General features: G+C 48.3%; 1 protein-coding gene across 1 annotated transcript; it reads right to left on the bottom strand.

The window, feature by feature from the left end:
- Positions 1 to 15: 15 nt before the first annotated feature.
- On the bottom strand, positions 16 to 16,615 carry NAGLU (N-acetyl-alpha-glucosaminidase). The gene is made up of 6 exons (XM_081885608.1): positions 15,498 to 16,615; positions 9,757 to 9,904; positions 9,476 to 9,622; positions 6,435 to 6,520; positions 4,507 to 4,763; positions 16 to 3,138 (listed from the first exon to the last, which is right to left on the bottom strand). Exons 1-6 carry the CDS (start codon positions 15,911 to 15,913, stop codon positions 1,922 to 1,924), a joined length of 2,271 nt encoding a protein of 756 aa, XP_081741734.1. The 5' UTR covers positions 15,914 to 16,615; the 3' UTR covers positions 16 to 1,921.
- Positions 16,616 to 17,587: the final 972 nt, after the last annotated feature.

The raw sequence follows: 17,587 nt of genomic DNA, 5'->3' as shown, positions 1-17,587 counted from the left end.
GAGGTGGGCTTTATTGATTTTACTAGGGCTTCTGTTTACTAGGGATTTCTAATGTTCCTTTTATACACCAATACCAGCTGCTGCGGCTCTTTGATCGATAGATAATGCTGCCATGCCAACCTAAATTTCAAACAACAGGAAAGACCTGTTGTGTGCAAAGGATGCCGCCCCAAATTCCTTCACCTGAAATTGCAACACAACACACTCCCACAAGTCTCCTGGTTAATGGGGCTGCAAGCCAGAATTTTCCTGGAAACAATTAACATGGAAATGAGCAGTAAATTGCCACTAGGCCACAACGTATTTCCACAAGTGTCTTTTGCCTCTTAGGAGATTATCCCTTGGAAATGTGGAAATTAGCCGGTAAACAGGAAAATGGACTAAAGGTGCTGCCTGAATGCAGCCAAAGCCTAGCTTTTTTGGTGGGAAGATCCCTAATGATCCTCTAGCCCAATTGCAGGGAACCTGTGGCTCTTCAGGAATAGTCAGAGGTGCTGGGAGTTGGATGTCCCAAGAATGTCTGGAGGGCTACCAGGTTCCCTGTCACTTCATCTGGTCTCTTCAATGCTTCAAATGCTTGCTTGCGGAAGGCAGCTGGAGCAATCTCTTCTGTAGGTGGTGTAGTGGTTAAGAACAGTGGACTCGTAATCTGGTGAACTGGGTTCGATTACCCGCTCCTCCACATGCAGCTGCTGGGTGACCTTGGGCCAGTCATACTTCCCTGAAGTCTCTCAGCCTCAGTCACCTCACAGAGTGTTTGTTGTAGGGGAGGAAGGGAAAGGAGATTGTTAGCTGCTTTGAGACTCCTTAGGGTAGTGTTAAAGCGGGATATCAAATCCAAACTCCTCTTCTAGCACTTCTGCTTGGGGGTGAGCAGGAGAAAACATGGACCACAGCTGAATACAATCCAGCAGGGGTGGCTAACCACTTCAGGGGCCTCGTGTCAAGGTGGGTGCGACCAGTTTTTTATATTTGATTATTATTTTTAATGGACCCATTGGGAAGTCTTAATGGGGCCACAAAGCCCTTTTTGGCACCACAGAGTCACAGCAGCAGGGGACCCATATGAGTGATCAGTATATATATTAAAATAGAGTACTTAATTATTATTATTTTTTGGGGGGGAATAATAAGAAAAATTGGGGCAGGGGACCTCGGAGGGGCCTTAAAACATTTTGTCATCAGACTATCACTTTGGAATACCTATGAGAGCAGTTAGTAAAAAAGAATATAATAATTATTTTAAAGGTTTCTTGTTGTTGTTGTTTTTACAATGGGGAGCCTTGGAAAGCCCCCACCCCCCAATCTTATGGAATCTCAGATTTTTAAATGAAATTATTATTTTTAAAATGATAAATGTTGGAGTTGCAGAGGCTACACAAAAAAACCCTGAGGGGCCTACAAGCCACAGGTTAGCCACCCCTTGCCTGTGTGGAGGGAAGAGGGCTGCGATGCAGGTAGTCTTTTGGCAGGGAGCTGCGTTGCAAAGCCTCGTGACTGCGCGCTTCCGTCTCCAAATTAAGGCAGCAGAGTCCATCTCCACCACACCGCTAACCTTTTTAGAGCTCAATTTGAGCCAGCTCTGGAACACGTGAAAAACAAGGAGAAGTCCCCCCAAGAACCATGTGCTGAGTCCCTGACAATGATCCCTCAACCACAACTAGCCTCTGCACCCATCTGGAGACAGGGTTACAGGCTTCCAGACAGGCTTTATAAACTCTGTCACCTCTCTTTCTGACCAGACGTCATTCCCATTCCCACCACCACCAGCTCCTGTGCCACTCGAACACTGGGAAAATGTGCATTTAAGAAGAAGCTGTTCAGTAGTCAGATCTGGCTCAGAACACCCAACACGGGACGAGTGCAGTGGTTGGGACTGACGGCAAGCAGAGACGGGGGCCTGCCAATAGTGAGTCTCTTCTCACGCAGCCCTCGAGCAGTTGTGCTGCACTGCGGAAGGGTAATACTTGAGAAATATCTTCCTGGCTATGTCCAGCGTGTTGCCCATGGCCTTGGCCGGGTACCGCTTCCCGTTGTAGATAAAGCCCCTCTCCACTTGGAAGACGGCTTGGTTGAAGTGGCTCTGGTGGAAAGGGGTCCCGGTGTTGAGGCACTCTACCAGGGTGGACACAAACAGGCTCCAGCGCACCCCGTAATAGTCCAGCACCAGCCCGCCTAACTGCTTGTTGGCGTAGTCCAAGATGTTGCCGTTGGGCCCCCAGAGCGTCAGCTGGTTGCGTGCGTTCAGGTCGTAGAGGACCGCTTCCTGGTCGCTGGTGGCTGACAAGCGGGCGGCTTCCAGCCACCGCCCGAGCAGAAACCGCCTGTCGCTCGACAGGAGGCTGTCTAGCTCCGGGAGGAGGTCGTAGACCAGAATGCCGCCCGCTGTCAGCAGGCGGGAGAGCATTCGGCTCTGGAAAGCCTGCTTGATTTCCAAGTAATACCGGCTCACCAGCTGCTGCATGGCCTGGCGCGTCACGTCAACCAGGTCGTAGCAGAAGGTGCTGCTGGCACCGAGCACGTCGACAGAGCTTTGCAGTAGCCGCCAGGCCTCGTAGACGTCGCTCTCGTTGTACCAGAGCTCCGTGGTCATCCGGAAGGAAGGGCGGTGCACCAGCGGGCTGCGGTTGTGGTTTGTGTACGGCCCAGAGCAATTGTAGGCGCTCTGGAGAAGCAGCTGCCAGGCCGCAGCCGCCTGGGCGTTGCTGGCCCCGTAGCGCTGCGTGGCGTAATCGGACACCCACCGCCGGAGGTCCAGGGGCTCCTTGCGCCAGCCCAGGTCGGTCATGAGCTCGTACATCACGTCGTTCTGCTCGATGCCTTCGGGGGTCAGGCCGATGCCCACCATGGTGGAGTTGGGGAAGCCCCGGGCGGCAAAGGGGCCCTGGTTGATGCTCTCCGCCGTGCCAAAAAGGCCATGGTTGCCGCCGAAATTGTGCAGCATGCACCAGATAAATGGCTGCCCGTAGAAGGACTCAGTCCAGGGGTAGACGGGCTTGGATTCGGCAAAGAGGTCCAGCACCACCATCCTGCCAAGGGGCACGCCCTGGAGGAGGGCACGGACTTGGGCCGGCTGCCAGAAGTCGGGCTGGTGTTGGAAAAGCCAGCCTTGCATCAGCCATATGGCACGGGGGTCAGCTGTGGAGAAAGACATTGCCAATTAGCGCACAACAGAGGTGCTGAATGTTGCTTCTGCTTGTGGAACCTCTAATATACAGTGGTACCTCGGGTTACATACGCTTCAGGTTACATACACTTCAGGTTACAGACTCCGCTAACCCAGAAATAGTGCTTCAGGTTAAGAACTTTGCTTCAGGATGAGAACAGAAATTGCGCCGCAGCAGAAGCGGGAGGCCCCGTTGGCTAAAGTGGTGCTTCAGGTTAAGAACAGTTTCAGGTTAAGTACGGACCTCTGGAACGAATTAAGTACTTAACCCGAGGTACCACTGTACTTCCACCCTGGACTCCTTTCATTCATTCATTGAGGACATCGACTTCAATTAAAATTATATAGGTCACCATCCTGGCTTCCTGCTGCAAAATGCCTGCAAAATATGGCTAGCTCTTTGGTGCCAAATTCTCTGCAGGAGATCAAATACTCTCAGAGATCAAATACTCTCAGAAATACTGTCTAGGAGACAGTAATCCTGCAGTGGAAAGCTATGCCTTATCTAACACATCCCATAAACATAATCTGGGAGGCTACAATGCTGCCATAGAAGGGCTTGACTGAGAAGACCAGGGCTCAAGCCATGAAATTTGGTGGCCAATGGTAAGTCACCTTCTTTCAGCCTAGTCTACCTCGGAGGGTTGTTAGAAGGATATACAGCACAGTAACAGGAAAATGCTAGGCATGCTGTTCTGAGCAACTTGAAAGAAGGATGATATACGAATGTGGGTATAAAGAAAACAAATAAATTCAGCCAACATCTTGTTCCTAAGCATAAAAAAATGGGAGATAAGCTAGCCATGGTATGATCAGGATGGTATCAACAGTGGATGGAAGAAATGTGGAGTTTGGAACAATACAGTTCCCAAGTTTTTAAAAATAATAACAGATTTTTGAATTTGCAGCCATAGACTTGAGGCTTAGAAAATGTGTAGCAAGTGCATAGCAAAGTCTCAAAATCAGGGGGGGGAGGGGGAGGCTTAGCCATAATGTGAAATTCTATGCAAGAGAGAAGGGCTCCTTCAACCTACGATGCCCCCTCCGAGTAATGCAGCTACCCAGATGTGGGCTAAAGTGAGTCACAGTTAGAGCGTTGGACATGGGAGACCAGGGTTGAAATCTCCACTCAGCCATGAAGCTCTCTGGGTAACTTTAGGCAAGTCACCTTTAGCCTGACCTACCTCACAGGGTTGGCGTGAGGATGAAAAGGGGAGGAGGAGAACCCCATACACCACCCACCCTGAGTTCCGTGAAGGATAAGCATAGTATATAAATGTCATAAATGACGAGGCGACTGCATGTATGGAGGGGAACCAAGAGAACCCGTCACATCCTACCTCCCGTCATGGAGCGGAAGACAGCTGCGCTGACCTGGGACAGGTAGGCGGGATCCGATGAGAGCGGGCGCATCTCGTTGAAGGTGTCGGCGCTGTACAAGTGATCCGTACCAAACTGCCTGGTCAGTTCTTTCAGGAAGAGGGTCCCGATGACCTGGAACATGGGGTCTTCGGGCGACAGGAGGTAGGAGCAGGAGTAGGTGCAGTCAAAGTGACTCCAGCTCCCCATTCGTGTGGCGTTGGCCCGGGGGAAAACCCTGAAAGCACGGGAAAGAAGGAATTGTGGCACCAACCGCTGTTTCACATTTGATTGTGCGCTAAACGCTGTACAGCTAAACCGTTTCCGCCAGAGAGCTCAGAGGCAAGACTAAAAGAAGAAACTCTAAAGCAGGGGTAGTCAACATTGGTGTGCCTTTTCGACACGGGGTGCCTTTCCGACACGGATGGACTATAATTCCCATCATCCCTGATCAGTGAACTTGCTGGGAGTTGGAGTCCACTGACATCCAAAGGGGAACGCAATAGCTCTCTTTGCTTTGAAAGGGAAATAAACAGTGATGATGATGATAATGATAACAAAATTATATGCCGCCCATCTGCCAGGGTTGCCCAGCCCCCTGGGCGGCTTCCAGCAAATTAAAACATCAAACACAGTAAAGCATCACACATTAAAAAAGATGGGAAGGGAAGGGAGGAAACACCCCCCATCCTTCAGGGCTGTGCCTAAATCACTGCTGTATTTGGGAAGGGGTGTAGCTGAATGGCAGAGCCTATGCTTTGCATGCAGAAGTTCCCAGCATCTCCCAATACAGTGGAACCTTGGTTGCGAAACGCTTTGGAAGCCAAATGATTCAGAACCCAAACGCTGATAACCCAGAAGTGAATGCTTCCATTTTCGAACAGTTTTCAAACAGCTTCCGAGCCGCATTTTTCATTTTTTCCCATTGACTTTGCCACTAGCCCATCGATCCTATGTTTTCGAACTTTTCGGAAGCCAAACCAGTCTTCCGGAACGGATTAAGTTCGAAAACTGAGGTTCCGCTGCAATGCTGGGAATGTTTCATGTCTGAAATTGTGGAGAGTTGGGGCCAATCAGCGTAGGAAATGCTGAGCTCAGTGGATCAATGGCCTGAATCTGTGTAAAAAGGCTTCCTGTGTCCCAACCTTCTGCCCCCCACCCCCCCCAACTGCAAACCCTCCTTCATCTCTTTCGTAATGATTTTGCAATCAGCCGTACCCTCCATGCGTTCTGATCACGGATGTGAGAGAACTGGCTGCAGAAGCAAGGAGCAATACACACCTGCACAGGCTCAGAGGCCTCTGAAATGTCTCTGGGCCACAGCCTCTTCCACTTCCCATGGAGAGAGGCAGTGGCGGTGCAAGCCGATTGGGCGCCTGAGGCAGCGCGCGTGCCCTGTGCTCAGGGGCGTGGCTAGCCACCCGTGGGGCGGGGCAAGCTGGGGCAGGACACTCCGCGGGGCCTCCGAGGAGTCTGCCTGCCTCCACCCACTCAGCCGCCCTACAGCTGGGGGGGGGAGGCAGCGGGTGGACCGTTTGGGGCAGCATGGAGCCTGCGGGCACCCAAGTCACCGCGTCACTCCCAGGAGAGATGTGTGGCTCAGGCGCGCTGCAGGCCCCGCGGTGAGTGCCGCCTGGCATTTTGTCACCCCCCTCAGTTTTGACACCCCGGGCGACAGGCCCCACTGCACCCCCCTTCCCCCACCACTGGAGAGAGACCACGCTTTGGATTCTGAGTGTCAGATGGGCAAGGCCCAGGATAAACATCCTGGTGGGTCAAACTAGGAGGGCTGGAGGGCCTCATGTGGCTGCAGCTAGATGATGATTTGATTTGGTATGATGTGGTTTCCTAGGTCCCTTTGCCACCTGCATTCCATTCCTGCTTGTGAAGCATGACCGACGACCTTTACCTTAAGATGCCGCGAGGAACGTATCCTGAGAAGGCAGGCAGCACTGTCAACATCCCCAGGCTCCGGATTCTCTCCAGGATCCTGTACTGGGAAGGCAAAGAGGGCAGGATGGAGCAGTGTAACAAGGCCTGGGGAAGGATCCATACTGTGACCTGATATTCCCACCCACTAGCCCCAGAAGAATGCCCACATTTTAGGTAGGTCTCTGGCGATTCTGTTGGCTCAGCTACAAGTGGTGCCAAAGATTGAATATTTGCTGGTTTTTTTCATTTCTTTCCCTTCTCTCTCGCTTTCTCTTTCTTTAGGTCTCTCCTTTTCTCGTCTTATCTTCTTTCGGACTTTGGTTTTTTCTAGGTAGCTGTTTCATCTTAGTATATTATAAAAAGTTACTTTGCAATGGGTATGAATTTTGTATATCTATGAACAAATATCAACAAATAAGGGTTTTTAAACAAAATTATCAGGTGTTTCAAAATTCAAAAATGTTGGAATTGATTTAATGAAAAGGCAACTGGCCTTTGGGCTAAAAAGTGTTATACAAATATACAATAATGACGGCGGCTTTATAAAATAAGATTTATGATTTGGTTACCTGAGTTTTCTTTTTACCCAAGTGAAGCTATGGGTGCCACAAATTAGCTCGGGCACTAGAGAAGGGTGTGTGTGTGTATATATGTGTGTGTGTGTGTTTAAACCAGGAACTGGGTACCTGTGGCCCTCCAAATGTTATTGGACTACAATTCCCATCATCTTTGACCAACTGCCATGTTAACTGGGACTGATGGGAATTACAGTCCAACAACATCTAGAGGGCCATCGTCCCTCATTCCTGGTTTAAACGTTTCCCCTTGTAGTTTTCTGAAACTCAGACTTGACCACCATTCCTATCCTAATTCCTCTTCTGAAATGGTTGATAGCCCCACAGGCAAAATAATATATAGATTTTAGACCCCATATACCCTGTTTTATAAGTGAATGGGGCAGATAGTTGATTAAACAAATATGGCTGCCCTTGGGTCAAGTTTGGCTCTTTATTAGCACATTCCATCATACTTCTGCCACCTTGGACTGAGACAGCAGTGGATCTTTCTACAAATACTAATGGAAAAACACTGAAGAGGGGGAAAAAGAAGCTCCAAAAGTAAGAACTAGAAAAGGAAACTGAACGTAAGAATATAAGAAAAACCCTACTGGAAAATAAGAAAAGGTCCATGGAGTCATAAAATCATAGAACTGTTATAATAATTTTAAGGTCTAAAATATAGAATATTCATAAATGCATACATATCTAAATATATGAACCATGTGTCTGAAATAGTACGGGAGAGCAATCCTGAAGCCATTTTGACTCTCCCATTGACCTCAAATATTCCTCTGCAGTAAGGGAGAAAATGGGGAAAGCCTTCCCATTGTCTTTTTGCTTGCAAATCCTGTCTTAAGGGCGTATTTGTATATGGATAGGGTAAGCCTGTGACCTGGATTCAGAAACTAAAGTATTATCATCACAAAAGAATGGCCAGACAGCCCAGGTAATGCAATCAGTGACCGTTATCAGATATCCTTCTGCGATGTATGTATGATTTTTTTTTTGGGGGGGTGGTCTTAGGCTACAGGATGGGCAATTTCAAAAGTCTATATAAGGGCTTGCACACCGTTGTCCAGGGTTCTCTTCCCTCCTGCATGTGGTGGGTGGGGACCCTGTTGCAACAGTTCCTTTAATAAAGATCCGGCTTACTAGCCGCTTTGCTTCTCAATATTCTGGTTGGCCTCTGTTATTTTCTCCTACCAATAGGGAATCCACTTAAGGACTCTATACAGCAGGCTTACTCAAACACGGCTCTCCAGATGTTTCTGGCCTACAACTCCCATGATCCCTAGCTAGCAGGACTAGTGGTCAGGGATGATGGGAATTGTAGTCTCAAAACATCTGGAGGACTGAGTTTGAGGAAGCCTGCTATAGTGGCTCTGAAATACCCCATAAGGGAAAAGGAGCAGTTTTTTCCCCCTTATAACAGAATCATAAAGCTGGAAGGGACCCTGAGGATCATGTGGACCAGGGGTCAGCAACCTTTTTCAGCCGTGGGCCGGTCCACTGTCCCTCAGACCTTGTGGGGGGCCGGACTATATTTTTGGGGGGGAAATGAACAAATTCCTATGCCCCACAATAACCCAGAGATGCATTTTAAATTAAAGGACACATTCTACTCCTGTAAAAACACCAGGCAGGCCCCGCAAATACCCCAGAGATGCATTTTAAATAAAAGACCTGAGAGATCTTCATTGGCTCCCAGTACGTTTCCAAGTACAATTCAAAGTGTTGGTGCTCATCTTTAAAGCCCTAAACGGCCTCGGGCCTGTGTACCTGAAGGAGTGTCTACACCCCTATCGTTCAGCCTGGACACTGAGATCCAGCGCTGAGGGTCTTCTGGCGGTTCTCTCATTGCAAGAAGTGAGATTACAGGGAATCAGACAAAGGGCCTTCTCGGTAGTGGCGCCCACCCTGTGGAACGCCCTCCCTTCAGATGTGAAGGAAATAAGCAGCTATCTTATCTTTAAAAGACACCTGAAGGCAGCCCTGTTGAGGGAAGTTTTTAATATTTAATGCTGTATTGTTTTTAACACTCGATTGGGAGCCGCCCAGAGTGGCTGGGGAAACTCAGCCAGATGGGCAGGGTATAAATAATAAATTATTGTTATTATTAAAGGGACACATTCTCCTCATGTAAAAACACGCTGATTCCCGGACCGTCCATAGGCCGGATTGAGAAGGCGATTGGGCTGCATCCGGGCCACGGGCCTTAGGTTGCCTACCCCGGATTTAGTCCAACTCCCTGGTAGTCCAGCAACCTGTTTTCACAGTGGCCAACCAGATGCCTACAGGAAGCCTGATAGAGCAGGAGCTGTGTGCCACAGTACTCTCCCCACCTGAGATTCCCACAAATGGTGGAGGTAGCACTCAGCCCACCATGGCTAGTAGCCTTACCCTTCACAGTAAGCATAAACCTAGTGCCGCCACCACCACAGCAATCAGGCCCAGGTACCTGCAAGTAGAGCTGCTTCAGTTGCCACGAGAGGGGCAGTGGCCCCGCCCAGGTGTGCAAGTTCCCCATCCGGTTCCAAGCCAGAAATGCTGGTCCAGTGAAATACTCATCAATTTCTGACTGGTTCAGGCCCAGGGACAAATATACCTGGAAACAAGAGAAGGGGCATGTTGAACTTCAGTTGCCATCAGCTGCTTTGGCAGGCATTCTTCCGGTCTGAAAAGTGCTTCTAAAATATTATCATGGTTCAATCGTTTTTCTGTTTAAACGAGATACTCCACCCGCTGCCAGACGGCTTCCTGCCCGGTGAATGCCAGCGCCATGTTGATGCCGTGGAGCGCCATCCAGTCGATCTCCTGTTCCCAGCGGTCCCAGTTCCACCACACGTAGGAGTAGCTCTGGGTGCAGACATTTTGGTAGAAGCGGAATCTGGGAAGAAAGAACAACGGAACTCTTAAGCACCTGCAAGCTTTTTATTATCTATCCATTTGTTCGTCTTTCTTGTCTTGGGCTTGTCTGAGATCAGGGACTCCTTAGAAGTCATTTTTCTACAAGTAAGTCTCTTTATGTTTAATGGGGCTTACCCCCAGGTAAGTAGGTGCAGCAATGTGTCCCAGGCTCTGGTTTACGACCTGCACTGGGGGAAAGCACAGTTATTTTGCCTTTAACAGCTGTGCAGCAGGCAGAATTTAATAGGTTCAGTATTTTCTAGTATGGAACTACAATTATGGGGAGAGCATTGCCACTTTGCATTCTGTCAAACATTTTATTACACATGTGGCCACCAATTTACTTTTTGGGCCGTCCACCCTGCCTTCAAACAATGACACATATTTGCATATAATACAACACAGATACAGTATAAACCTGTGTCCTCTTTTATGAGTCAGAGGGCCATATAATGTACTGGGGCCAGAAAATCCTGTTCTGGAGTGAGGGAGAAGGCAGGAGAATAACAAGATGCGCACAAGTAGGTCCACAAAGGAGGGATCAAGAAAGGAAGCGATACAATGGACTCAAAGTCAAGGCAAGTCTCACTGGGCAGCACTTGCTAAAATAAAATATCAGAAACTGGGAGGAATATCTTAAGGCAGATTATCAGTAGTCAGAGAAAGTAAATTGGCAGAAGCTGAATAGTGCTACTAATAAATATTATTTTTAAAAATCTAGGAAAACAAGCAAGCAAGCAAGCAAACAAACAAACAGCAAAGTTGCATAATTTATACAGGTTGCAGAATGCTTTTTTATACCCCCACCTTTTAGCAGCTTTTGTTTGTACTTTGGTTATTCTATAGACGATGTTGTAGTGTTGTCTCCCAAATAGCCATGGTTGGCAATTGCAATAGTACAAGGCCAGTGAGGAGGAGCTGTATATAAGGTTGCGCTTAGTGTTATGGTACTCACTCTTTTACCCACATCTGACAGGGGAGGGAAATAAATTTGCTCAGTTTACATTTTAATGCTGACGTTCCTAATTATCACTTCCGGAGAGCCAGCAATCCTTTGAAACCTGCACTTCGCCACATTTTGTGTTTTCCATCCGAAAAGAGTGTGCAAAATAAAAAAAAGTAATGTATTAGTGAAAATTGCATATAGAACTACATTACATGAGGGGAAAGTGCTTGCAAAAATGTGCACATCGCACACAAATATGCAAACATGTTAGGAGACAGGCATCGTATTTTTTGCTCTATAAGACTCACTTTTTCCCTCCTAAAAAGTAAGGGGAAATGTGTCTGTGTCTTATGGAGCGAATGCAGGCTGCGCAGCTATCCCAGAAGCCAGAACAGCAAGAGGGATTGCTGCTTTCACTGCACAGTGATCCCTCTTGCTGTTCTGGCTTCTGAGATTCAGAATTTTTTTTTTGTTTTGCTTTCCTCCTCCAAAAACTAGGTGCGTCTTGTGGTCTGGTGCATCTTACACAGCGAAAAATACGGTACCTCAGAAATGTGTAAGGAATTTCCAGGCAGAGATTTAACAGGGGGGAAATTCCACACTGATCCAGAAATGGGGGTGAGCTGCCTGGGCTCAAGTTTGGGGAAAAAAAGAAAAAGTAAGCAAGCTGAAATGGACACATTTGTCTACCCTTAGTGGCCCAAGGCCTTGCACAGGTCAGTTGCACTTGCAAGCACACCACTGCTGCAACACACAAAGGTACCACCGCATAAGGACTCTGTTCCGAATTTACTTTCGTCCGGCGTGGGATGAGAAACTGGGTGGCAGGAGTGCTAGAGCGATGCTAACTACGCAGTTGTAGTCCACAGTGTGGTGTGTGTTATGTAAACAACGCAGCTGTGATCGGTCCCCAAGTGCTTGAGATTAGCTGCCTTGGCTCAGGGGCCAAGTCCCCAGGTTGAAGCTATTCTAGAGTCGTCTTCCCCTCCACCAATTGGGTTTCCCTAGGGCCCGGGGTGGGGGTGGGGCTCTTCCTTTTCAAGCGGCACAAACAATCCAGTCACGCAAAGACTCTCCTCACCCTGCCAACCTCTCTCTGTCCTCGCCAGGACCTTTGTCCGCCTACAAGCCAAGGGACAGTTCCTCTAACGAGGCCCTGGGTCATTCCTCCCCCTTCCGCCCACAAAAGAGTGTCAAGATTAATTGAGCTGATCTTTAAAAGAGCAGGACCGACGGACCCCGACTGACGTGACATCCAACACGCAAAGGAGCACAACTGCACAGATGGAACTGCTGGACCCAGTCGAGCGGTGTAGAAAGGGAAGGGCAAAAAGCAGCCCCCTCCCCAAATCCACTTGGCAGCCCTCCGTGGCCTACTCAATACTTTTTCCTTCAATGGTCGTCAGAATTTGCTTACCACTGCTATTCAAAGCAGGCGAGGTAATGGACACCAGGATACCCTACAAATGGGGGGTGGGGTCCTCCCCTCTCTAATTTTAAATTTGGTGATTTAGAAACATCCACAGCTAAGACTAAGCTAACACGCTACAAACAGAACTGATATTGGTGCCTTCTTTACAAAACATGTCCCAGACTTAGGGTGCACGTACCCCAAGGTTGTCTCTGTATTAAGTATGATCAAGGCCAGAAATAGGCAAAGTCAGCCCTCCAGATGTTTTGAGATTACAATTCCAATCATCCCTGACCAATGGTCCTGTTAGCTTTGCTTATGCCTGGTCAAGGCATTGAAAAATTTCTGAGCAGTTTATGAGAATGTAGAAGAGCTGCAGCTGCTCTGCATGTAGAATGTCCCCAGGCTCAATCCCCAGCATCTTCAGAGAGGGCTGAGAATGTTCCTTGTCTGAAACTCTGCCAGCCAGGGCAAACAACACTGACCTACATGGATCAATGGTCTGACTCAGTAAAGGGCAGTTTTCCATGTTCCTTGTAGTTATGTTTTAATAGCCACTTCATTAGAAACCAGAAAGATGATTGTTATCTTCTCTTTGGAAACTTGTGGCTTGAGCGTGACTTATGACTGTTCTTTCCTCGCTAATGTTTAGAGACATCAGTGTGCATTGCACTGGAGACAGCAACATTAAGTGAGAGAGAGAGAGAGAGAGAGAGAGAGAGAGAGAGAGAGAGAGAGAGAGAGAGAGAGAGAGAGATATATCCCGGTGAATTTACAACCTAATAAAACCAGATGTTGCACACCCAACTCCCAACAGCCTCAGCCAGCATGATCATTGGTCAGGGATGATGGGATCTGTAGTCTAATAACACGCAGAGAACTGCAGATTTTAAGGACATGATACTGAAAGGACACACAAGGGGTCCGTGCCGTTGTGATGGCTACCCACCCCCCAAACACAACAAATGCACCGGCGACAACCCCTTCACACAAACCCAGTGTGTACATCACTCGGACGGAACCAGGTGGTACCATGCTATGACTCCCTGACATGTGCTTTCAACACATGAGGGGTGTCGTGTGAACTCTTCTATCAAGACCTAGTGTAGGGTGGTGGCTGAGAAAAGTGAACAGAAAGTCATCAGGTTGTTTTTTTTATTAAAAAACTCACTTCCTCCAGAAACCCAATAAGAAGCTTAGTCAAGCCACTCTTTCATAGCTCCAGCATTTTTCTAGAAGGTAGGTGTGACCCTCCAGATGAACTACAGCAGCCCTTAGCAAGCATGGCCAAAGGATAATGAGAGTCATAGTTCAACGACATTTGAGAGACCAGAGCTGTCCATACCTGCTCTCAGGGGATGCTAATCCTGACCTACCTTACTGGTTTGTCGTAATTACTAAGATCATGTCTGTGAAGCACTTTTGTCAGTAGTGCTTTATACCGCAATTGCTAAGTAGTATTAAAATTTAGGCGAGTGCATGCAATGGGAAGACAAAACAGGAAGGAAAATGAGAGAACAAAGAAGAACAAGCAAACATAACGACTGTGTACACATATTTAGGATTTCTTCCTGCCCCGCCCCCCCTGCCCCTTTGTGGATGGAGCCTAAGGAGGAAAATTATGAAAATTGAGTTAGGATAAGAAGGAAGAGAGCACTTTCCTGGGGAAGAACTTCTTTTCCTTCTTTTCTTTGTTATGTCAGAGCAAAACAATTCAAACACACACGGCCTGGGTATGGCCCCAAGGAGAGGTGGGCCACATGCTTTTCTTTCTAAAATGTTTAATCAGCACCTCCCAAGTATTTTCTGCAAGTAGCAAGCAAGGTTCTCTTTCATAATGGGAACAGCTGGGAATATAAAAAAGGGCTGTGTGTTCCTCCCCCCTTTAAAAAAATGTAGGTTTTCTAACAGATCAATTTTATATCTACGTTGCAGTATTTGCCACCTGTAAACACTGCCTTGAAAATAAGGTTTCGCAGATGGGGCAAGGTGTACAAAATGAAGTTGCAGCTCAGTGGTAGCTTGGAAGAGCATTCTGCTTTGCATGCAAATGCTCCCAGGTACCAACCTCTCTGCATCCCCAGGTAGGCCTGGGAATGTCTCATCTGAAAGCCTGGAAAGCTGCAGCCAATCTATGTAGACAATGCTGAGCTAGAAGGACCAATGGTCTGGTGAAGTACAAGGCAGCTATGCCATATTTCTATTTCTTTAAAGAAAATCCCCCTAGCACATGCAGTTTGTTTGAAAAAGCAGAACCTGAAACTCCAATGCCCCTGTGAAGCAAACCTTGAAAAACAATGTCAAACCTAGACAGCATCTTAAAAAGTAGAGACACCACCTTGCCAACAAAGGTCCGTAAAGTAAAAGCTATGGTGTTCCCAGTAGTGATGTATGGAAGTGAAAGCTGGACCATAAAGAAGACTGATCATCGAAGAATTGATGCTTTTGAATTATGGTGCTGGAGGAAACTCTTGAGAGTCCCATGGGCTGCAAGAAGATCAAACCTATCTATTTTTAAGGAAATCAGCCCTGAGTGCTCACTGGAAGGACAGATCCTGAAGCTGAGGCTCCAATACTTTGGCCACCTCATGAGAAGAGAAGACTCCCTGGAAAAGACCCTGATGTTGGGAAAGATGGAGGGCACAAGGAGAAGGGGACGACAGAGGACGAGATGGTTGGACAGTGTTCTCGAAGCTACCAGCATGAGCTTGACCAAACTGCGGAAGGCAGTGGAAGACAGGAGTGCCTGGCGTGCTCTGGTCCATGGGGTCACAAAGAGTCGGACAAGACTAAACGACTAAACAACAACAACAACAAATTTATGTAGCAAAGATATACAAGCGGAGGTAGAAGTCACTCTCTGCATGCTCAGAGGTACTTCTTTCCCCTCCCTCATTTCAATCAAAGCTGGAACTAGGATTGCCATGTTGTGGATGACAAGACACTCTGTGCCTTAAACAGCTACTTAACAGTCAGAAATTCAACAAGTACATCTTTCCCGGTCACTGCATCAAGGAAAGCTGCACCTGTTGGATTTCATTTTTACCTGAAGCTGTTCAAAGGCTCAAAGTTTCAAGTCCAATAAGACCAGAGGCAAATTTAATTGGAACAGAGCTCTGTTTTTTGGACATGCTCAGAGCCTTTAAAAAAAAAACCTTCCCACGTGCAAAGAGGGAACACAAAATCCTTTGCTCTCCTCCTTCGCCATCGAATCACCTGTTGGGGCTGGTGACGATGATCTCAGTGGGTACCGGCGGCAGGCTATCCGGCAGTCGGAGCTGCTTCCCAGACCAGGAGACATGGCAACCGCAGTAGTCCTTTAGGTACTGGTAGATTCCCGAGGCGGCGGCCACGCCGCTGGATCCAGCTACGTTTACAACGCCCGGAGCCCTCGAGCTCAGCCGGTAGGTGTCAAGCCCGCCGGGCCCGGCCAAAGACCGGTTGACCGACACCGAGAAGGCGGAGGCAGCCCTCGGGCCCAGCAGCCGCTCCAGCAGCTCCCGCACCGCCACTGCCTGCCGTGCATCGTCTGTCCCCGGCTGCAAACGGGCAATCGAGTCCCACGGGGGCCGGGATGCAGCAGCAACTGCCGCCACCGTCGCCCAAAGAAACAACAACCGGGGTAGCGCCATCGCAAGGCCCCCGCTGGGAAGCGAAAACGGAGCCAACGTTCCAAAGAACCGACCTCTCCCGCGCGCTTTAGCCAATCGCCGGCCGAGCAGCTGCTGGGCGTCCCTCTAATGAGCCAATCGGGAGCCACGCCACGCCCCTAGACATCAAGCCGTAGGCAGATCTGTGTAACCGAAAGTGCCGACGTTCGAACGACACAGAGTTCTTCAGCTCTCTGTGGAAAGGGCAGCTCGGACTCCTTTTATGTGAGAGGGCAGGACGTGAGCTCCAGTTCTGAACGCGAGGGATAAAGGAGGAGGTGCCTCTGAACATTTGCAGACTACATTTCTCTCACCACTGGAGCAATTGCTATCACACATAGTTCCAGGGTTAGAAAAAATGACTAGCAACTTTAGTAAAAACTGATATTGGGCCTGTGGTATAGCTCAGTCAGTAGAGCATGAGACTCTTAATCTCAAGGCTGTGTGTTTAAGCCCCACGTTGGGCAAAAGATTCCTACATTGCAGCTGGGTGGACTAGGTGATGACCCTTGTGGTTCCTTCCAGCTGTACAATTCTGTGATTATTGACTAGAGATTTAGATAGCAAATGTACTTTGCAACTGGTCAGAGTTGCTCCTCCCCCCCCTTTTATTACTGCTCCCCACATTGTGTTCCTCATTTTGGGCTTCCCCAATATTTGCTCCTGGCAATTTTCCACCAGAAAACATATGAGTAAATGCTCTTGGAATGCAGTCACTGGATGTTGATCACAGAGGAAGTGGAAAGAACCAGAGAGAAGTTCCCCATCCCTCTGAAAAACGGAATCAGCATGAACAGTGTGGAATTCTGCAGCACAACTCTCCCCAGTGGCGTAGCGTGGGTTGTCAGCACCCGGGGCAAGGCAAGTAATTTGCACTCCCTAACCCGTGGATTTGCGCCACCTAACCCCCAGATGTTGCAGCTGGTGCGGCCGGCCCCCCCTGCTACGCCACTGACTCTCCCCTCTCTCTGTATAGGGATGTGGACGTAAACTCAGACTTTGCACCAGTCAGATCTGGTATGGCTTTTTGATTTCCCTTCCTTCATGCCTACCCTATTGTAGAAATTTAGATTTCAGGATGTTTAGGGGTAGAGACCTATCTTAGGAAGATGGGAAACTGCCCAATACCGAGTCAGACTATTGATCTATCTAGCTCAATATTGCCTATGACAGCTTCCACCAACTGGGTGCCCGACAGGTACTGTTGGAGCGTAGTCTTAACATCTGCACAGCACCCGATTGGTGAAGCCTTCAAGGATTGCTGGCAGGAGTCTCACTCTGCCAGGAATTGAACCAGGGTCTGTCTGCATGCAAAGCATGCCACCAAGGTACAGACCTTTCCCATCTGTCTAATGATAGGGCTGGCCAAGATACCGGATTTGAAAAGGAATTTAAGCCTGGGAGCTTGCTATTATCACTGTATGCAAAATGCTGTGATCACAAAGAGGAAACAGAAATCAGGGAGGCACCCCAAGAAGTGTTGTAGTAATAAGTGTTTTCAGTCACCATCATATATAGACTATGTAAATGCATGCTCAGGTCACAGAAAAGGTCAGATTTCTATATATTCTAAGTGACAGAACAATACAAAATAAGCAGGTGTCAGAATCAAGCTTTACTTTGCATATAATAAATACTTTCTGTGTTCATGTATGC

This window comes from Podarcis melisellensis (assembly GCF_964234715.1).
Source record: "Podarcis melisellensis genome assembly, chromosome: 13".
Taxonomy (NCBI): Eukaryota; Metazoa; Chordata; class Lepidosauria; order Squamata; family Lacertidae; genus Podarcis; species Podarcis melisellensis.
The sequence above is the reverse complement of the archived record's forward strand: the minus strand, read 5'-3'. Positions and strand labels throughout refer to the sequence as shown.

Bases quoted from the DNA above. Each gene is read 5' to 3' on its own strand.
- NAGLU (XM_081885608.1), bottom strand. From the start codon at position 15,913: ATGGCGCTACCCCGGTTGTTGTTTCTTTGGGCGACGGTGGCGGCAGTT. The intron at 6,521-9,475 runs GTACCTGGGCCT...TTGCCTTCCCAG, and splicing joins TGAAGCAGCTCTACTTGCAG to TACAGGATCCTGGAGAGAAT. The intron at 4,764-6,434 runs GTAAAGGTCGTC...CCGTGCTTTCAG, and splicing joins GTTCCTCGCGGCATCTTAAG to GGTTTTCCCCCGGGCCAACG.